Source organism: Ictalurus punctatus, chromosome 28 (genome assembly GCF_001660625.3).
Source record: "Ictalurus punctatus breed USDA103 chromosome 28, Coco_2.0, whole genome shotgun sequence".
In the NCBI taxonomy this organism is placed as follows: domain Eukaryota; kingdom Metazoa; phylum Chordata; class Actinopteri; order Siluriformes; family Ictaluridae; genus Ictalurus; species Ictalurus punctatus.
In genome coordinates, this window is record NC_030443.2 from 4,711,352 (window position 1) to 4,717,205 (window position 5,854).

At 37.5% G+C, this 5,854-nt stretch overlaps 1 protein-coding gene across 1 annotated transcript; it reads left to right on the top strand.

Moving 5' to 3' along the window:
* Positions 1 to 425: 425 nt before the first annotated feature.
* On the top strand, positions 426 to 1,695 carry LOC108259786 (insulin). The gene is made up of 3 exons (XM_017459506.3): positions 426 to 535; positions 1,163 to 1,343; positions 1,449 to 1,695. Exons 2-3 carry the CDS (start codon positions 1,166 to 1,168, stop codon positions 1,595 to 1,597), a joined length of 327 nt encoding a protein of 108 aa, XP_017314995.1. The 5' UTR covers positions 426 to 535; positions 1,163 to 1,165; the 3' UTR covers positions 1,598 to 1,695.
* The last annotated feature ends 4,159 nt before the right edge of the window (positions 1,696 to 5,854 follow it).

The window sequence follows — 5,854 nt, forward strand, 5'->3', positions numbered from 1 at the left end:
GTTTCTGGTCCAGGAAAAACATCTTCACAAATTACACCCAACAGCTGTCGCCTTCTGTTGCCCTCTGAAGCAAGCACCCTGTTTTCTACGCAGCATTTCTGTTGTTGTTTTTAATCCCCAATAATTGGAGCACTTTGCTGGACACATGATTCAGGGTTCCGTTCGCTCTGATGAACTTTTATTCCCGAACTGATTTGAAGTGAAGTTCTCCGAATGCACGCTGGAAGGAGTACGCCAACGTTCACGCGACTTTTCCGAAGAAGCGGGCGTCTGCTCTGGAAGTCGAGTCCGTTCAGGCATAAAAGTGAATTAGCTAGAACAAACACAGCTAATGTGGCATGTGCGATTGGACAGCCACTTAACAGCATTAGAGGTTCTGTGCACGTCTGATGCGCTTTTTTTCCGCTGACTCTGACGAAGCCGACCTGCTCAGGTATAAAGGTGGAGAAGAGCCACGGCTCGTCCTCAACCACCTCTGATCTCTCAGCGTCTCCGACCACCTTCGTAGAGCATCTCCTCCGTCAAACTAACACAGGTAAGACAATCACATCTCCTATTATTTATTCATTTAATGGTTCTTTTGGGTTGTGTATATGTTCGGAAGAGCTAGCCAAACCCTATACTGCTTTAAAGATATTTACATTTTCTGTTATACTTTGGTATAGATTATTAGCAGATGTAAATATCTTGAACAGTGACGTACAGATGTGGGATCGGGATCAAATAAAACATATCGGGGTTTCCTTTCGAAAGAGTTTCTTCAAAACGGAAAGAAACATAAACTATTTCGGCTGTAAAATAAGATTTGACTCGATTTCTTACAAATTTGTATGAGCCCTAACTCCTAAATAATTTTAACCTTTGAGAGAATTGTTGCTTATAGCTGCTTTAACCCAGAAACTAACTTGTTTCTCAGGCAGACAATTATCTGTAAAACGACATTATAAAGCATGGAAAGAATTATGTTTAAAATGTTTATTATTTTTTATAATTATATATAATGAGAAATAAAACACTTCATGATGTGTCTGTCTGCTTCCTGTTGGGTCTCCACCTCATCCCAAGTGGGGATGGTTTACTTTAGTTACACGGTGTCTGATCACAGAGTCTAATCAAATACAGTGTTCTTCTTTTCTTGTTCCTGCCCCTCTGTGTCACTCAGACAATGGCGATTTGGCTCCAGGGTGGTGCTCTGCTGTTCGTGCTGGCGTTCTACAGTGCAGGAGTCAATGCTGGGGCACCCCAACACCTGTGTGGTTCTCACCTGGTTGACGCCCTGTACCTAGTCTGCGGCCCGAACGGGTTCTTCTACAACCCTAAAAGAGAGGTGGATCCTCTGCTGGGTAAGGAATAATTCACGTTTAAATGTGATTCTTTCTAGTGTTTATCCTCAGATTGAAAATGGAACCAACGTTTTTGGATGACTGATTTATGAGGCCTGTTTCCAGGGTTCCTTCCCCCAAAATCTGCTCCGGAGGGGGAGCTGGCTGAATACCCCTATAAAGAGTACAGTGAGCTGATGGTGAAGAGAGGCATTGTGGAGCTGTGCTGCCATAAACCCTGCAGCTTACACGACCTGCAAAACTACTGCAACTGAAACACCAGCAAACTGTCGTATTACCTGCTGCGAATGAGACGACAGCCTGCTTAATTGTGGGGGTTTTCCCTAGAAAATAAAAAGGTACATCAAATGAACTTTTACCGTGTCGTGGTTCTTCTTTAGTGACACATAAAGCATGAACTATACAAACAAGACCATGAAGAACAACACTTGAATCAGACATTATAGACTTTGACTAAGTTAAAAAAAAAAAAAAAAAAAAAAACTTGAAAAGCAGGATACTAAAGCAAATATTCACATTTATACATTTAGCAGACGTTTGTCCAAACAGTGGGTTTAAAACGACCCAAATTGGGTTATTTTTAGCCCAACTGCTGGGTAAATATAGAACAGAACACATTCTGGGCTAATCTAACGCATCAAGTTGGGTTGTTCATTTTAACCCAGCAAAACAGGTTGTTTTTTCAACCCAAAGGACAGTTTCATTTTTATAAAAAAAAAAAAAAAAAAAAAAAAAATGCTGGGTTCATTTTATGTCATAAATGGGTTCGTATTTTCCGGGTTATTTTCACCCTAACAAAAAAAAAAACAATCTGTCAATTACAAACCATCAGCTAACCATTTAAACTATTAACAATACTGTTTCTTAATGGTATCCACTAGATATAACATGTCACCAATAGAAGGACAACAAAGTAGAGTCCAGGAGAGACCCAAAGGGACCATTACAGTTTCATTCAAACCAACACAATTCCCATTATAACCATTAAAACAATTAATTCTTTCAATTGCTTTTTTTTTCCAGCAGGGATCAAATTAATTGTTGCAAATGATGAGATGAGCTACAACGCATATAATAATAATAATAATAATAATAATAATAATAATAATAATAATAATAATACTATATATTTTTTTAAAACACTAAATACACAAAAAAAACAGAATACAAGCCCTAATATTTAAATGGTGTTTAATGATTTGTAAATTATATCGAAAACATTACACTGTTATGAAGATATTTGCAATTGTTTGTACTAGGTCTCATTATGTTTGGGGCTAGAGCTCGTTGCGTTTACACTGTTTGGCCAGCAGGGGTCGCCAAAGTGTGGCGTGAAACAGTGAATCATTTTGATTCAATTCATTCGAAGCTTTGAAAAGCTTCGTTTTTCCCTTCAGTACTATTAATAGATTTTTTTTAACAATTCGTTTAGTATATTATTATCAGTATTATTATTTTTATTTTTTTAAGATCCCCGGATGCTAGTAAATTAGCATGTCACTGACTTACTAGCATTAGCATGTTCTGTTTAGGCTGGATTAGCTGAAATGTTTCTCGTGCATGCTGAAGTCTTTGCAGAAAGCTACAGAATGTTATTGCTTTAATATTAACAGCCACATTTGTGCTAGCCATGTTACAGAACTGTATCACAGTTTATGTGTTCTGTATGAACGCAGAAATGAATTTTTGTATAAAATGCGAATAGAATGTGGTGACAGTTATACAGGATAGTTTATAGTGAGAAAAATCGGATGGGAGGATCAAGGGGTTCAATTCAGAAAACAAGTTAATCACACTAATATAAGTGAACTCTACTGGAAATATCCTATATACTCACAAGTGCAAAACCTTTAAGTTCAGGTTCAACCTGCACTCCCTGAGCAGCTTCTTATGACTGGAACGCCTGATTCAAATTTTATGGAATTGAAAATTTAAATATGCAACATACAATAATGAAATGTTCATATGACGTACTTGTACATCAACCGGAGGCTAAAATACGACAATAAATGTGTTCATGATACTGCTAGAAATACAAAATAGAGCCAATCTAAAAAATTACACAATTAAAAACACAATCATAAAAATATATAAAATTGTCCTATTTTTATATACAATTCTGTAGAACCGCACAAAATAAACGAGTGTCTTATTGCGTGCAAAACAAAGTGCCTTTACGAAGACATGCAAGGTCCGCTAATCCAGGCTCGATCCAGACTCCAGATCATTCACTAAGAACGGCTCTTTCTCCCGGAGGATTTTACAGAATTCTTCTTTCACAGCTCTTCCACCCGTGTCGAGAGATCTGTACAGGAGCCTCATTTGCTTATAAGATGTTGATTCCTCTTTAATGTCATAGTACATTTCATCACGAATCATGTTCTTGCTTTTTAAACAGTCTGCTATCTCCATTACAGAAGAAACTCTCTGAATGAGCGTTTCTCTGTGTTTGTCCACAAACTCAGCACCTAAAATGCAGATGATAATCGAATGATTGTAAACATTAAACATTTAGACAGTGTACACAGCAACTGGATTAGATATGCAGCAGTATTTCATAGAAATATTTTAATATTTAAAACACAAAAAACAAATATATTTGCCATATAGTCTAACGTGAAATGTGCAATCTAATGTGAAACTTCCACCGAGTTCAATGTTACAGAGAGCCTTACCTGTTCTATCCATTCTGGCTCTCTCTGTACCTGATGCGACAAGACAGAAAACTAGACTTGATCATCTCATTAATATACAGCCCGAGCTACAGTTCCTGAAAACGAGCCAAAACCATTCGTTCATATTCAGTAACCAATAGGGGTGTTTCACTCTGTGTTTCACACCTGACCTAGCTGCTATTTTACACTATGTTTACAGAAGCAAGCAAGAAAGTGACACTCAACCATTGATTTCTTCAATTTCCCCACTCACAGCTTTAGTTCCTACCTGCAATTACTTCCTAAAAATCTTATCCTTGTACTGCTGATAGACGACATCTGTATAAGTGTACAGAGCTAGTCCATAGCATGTACCACGTAAATCAAACTTAACTTCTATTTACATTGAACTGGTGGGTATAAATTATATAGTGGGCTGTAGGCTAATCATTATTGTTACTACCATATCTTATCCAAGATAAAATAATAAATACATAAATAAATAATTTTAAAAAACTGGACAGGCCACACCACAAGTGACAATAGCACCCACTACAAGCCCACAAGAGACTACAAACTACAACATTGCTTCAGTGGCCCTGGCTTTTATGAATTTGGAAAATTGAGGTCAGAAATATCTAGTCTATTGTCTAATAATTATTTATTTTAGGAGTTTTGCAGGAATGTGTGTGTATATATCCTCTGCTTTAGTGGTATTGTAGGCTGTTTTGGTATTCATGACTTACTGCAGATACCACATTCTAGACCTAGTTGTTCTTTTCATTTCCTTGTGGCTTTCTTCAAGGCTCTCCTCCCAAAAACATACCAGTTGGTGGACTGGCTGCACTAACGTGTGTGTGCGTGTGTGCGTGCGTGCGTGCGTGCGTGTTGCCCTGTGATGACCTGGTGTCCCATCCAGGTTGTATTCCTACCTTGAGTCCCGTATTCCCGGGTGTAAGGATGTGTTCTAGCTCCGCTACAACTCTGTTCAGGATAAACAAATGAAAATTGCTTCTATGCAAATATAAAAACTCTGTTAGGAAGATGACAAACTACAGTACATTTTTTGTGTGTGTTCGTTCCATCATACCACCCATTCCTATACGGCACATCCCCGTGTGTTTCCTTACATAAATGTTGTATAATCTCAGATTGTCACAATATCAGGGTTTTTTATTTTGACACCAGTACCAGGTGTATTGTGATTGTCAATACTAAAACGATACTTTTAAATGAGTTATTTCGTTAGATAACGACTTAACTAAGTAGCATTAGTGCTGCATCAATCAGGACTCCATAAGAATGCCATATGTTCACAAAGGTCATACATGTGGGTGGCACACATTCACAGTCTACCTGCCCTGGATTTAAGAAACCATTCTGTAGGTGTCAGTGATAACACAAAGATAAGAGCCATGTTTTTACTTCTGCCATAAGGTGGATTGCTTACTATAGGGTTCACACTTGAGTACTGATCACCCTTGAGTACAACTTTTTACTTGAAAGAGCCACTTTTCATAAAAAAGTTTCTCATTTCCAGAGTAAATGGCATCTGTGTGTCTCATCTCTATGGTCCTTGGATAAAGAAAGGATAGACCTTACTTATCATGTTTCTCATAGACTTTTCAAGGTCAAACCAACGAGGACTGTACTGTAAGTGTAGCCAAACAATATACATTCGAACAGTAGCATTTTCCATAACAATGCGACTGAATCTGTATAGGAAATAAAGATTAATATAAAGAAAACAAAACACTCTGAAAACCACTCAGACAAGCTTATTACAAAGTCCAATATTCAGACTACATGTAATTCTACTACAGGTTCATTAACAACACTGCAATGTTTTTTTACTGA

What these genes read in the sequence shown, in the direction of transcription:
- LOC108259786 (XM_017459506.3), top strand. Translation starts at nt 1,166, where the DNA reads ATGGCGATTTGGCTCCAGGGTGGTGCTCTGCTGTTCGTGCTGGCGTTC. An exon ending in AGAGGTGGATCCTCTGCTGG is followed by an intron (nt 1,344 to 1,448) that starts GTAAGGAATAAT and finishes GCCTGTTTCCAG; the next exon opens with GGTTCCTTCCCCCAAAATCT.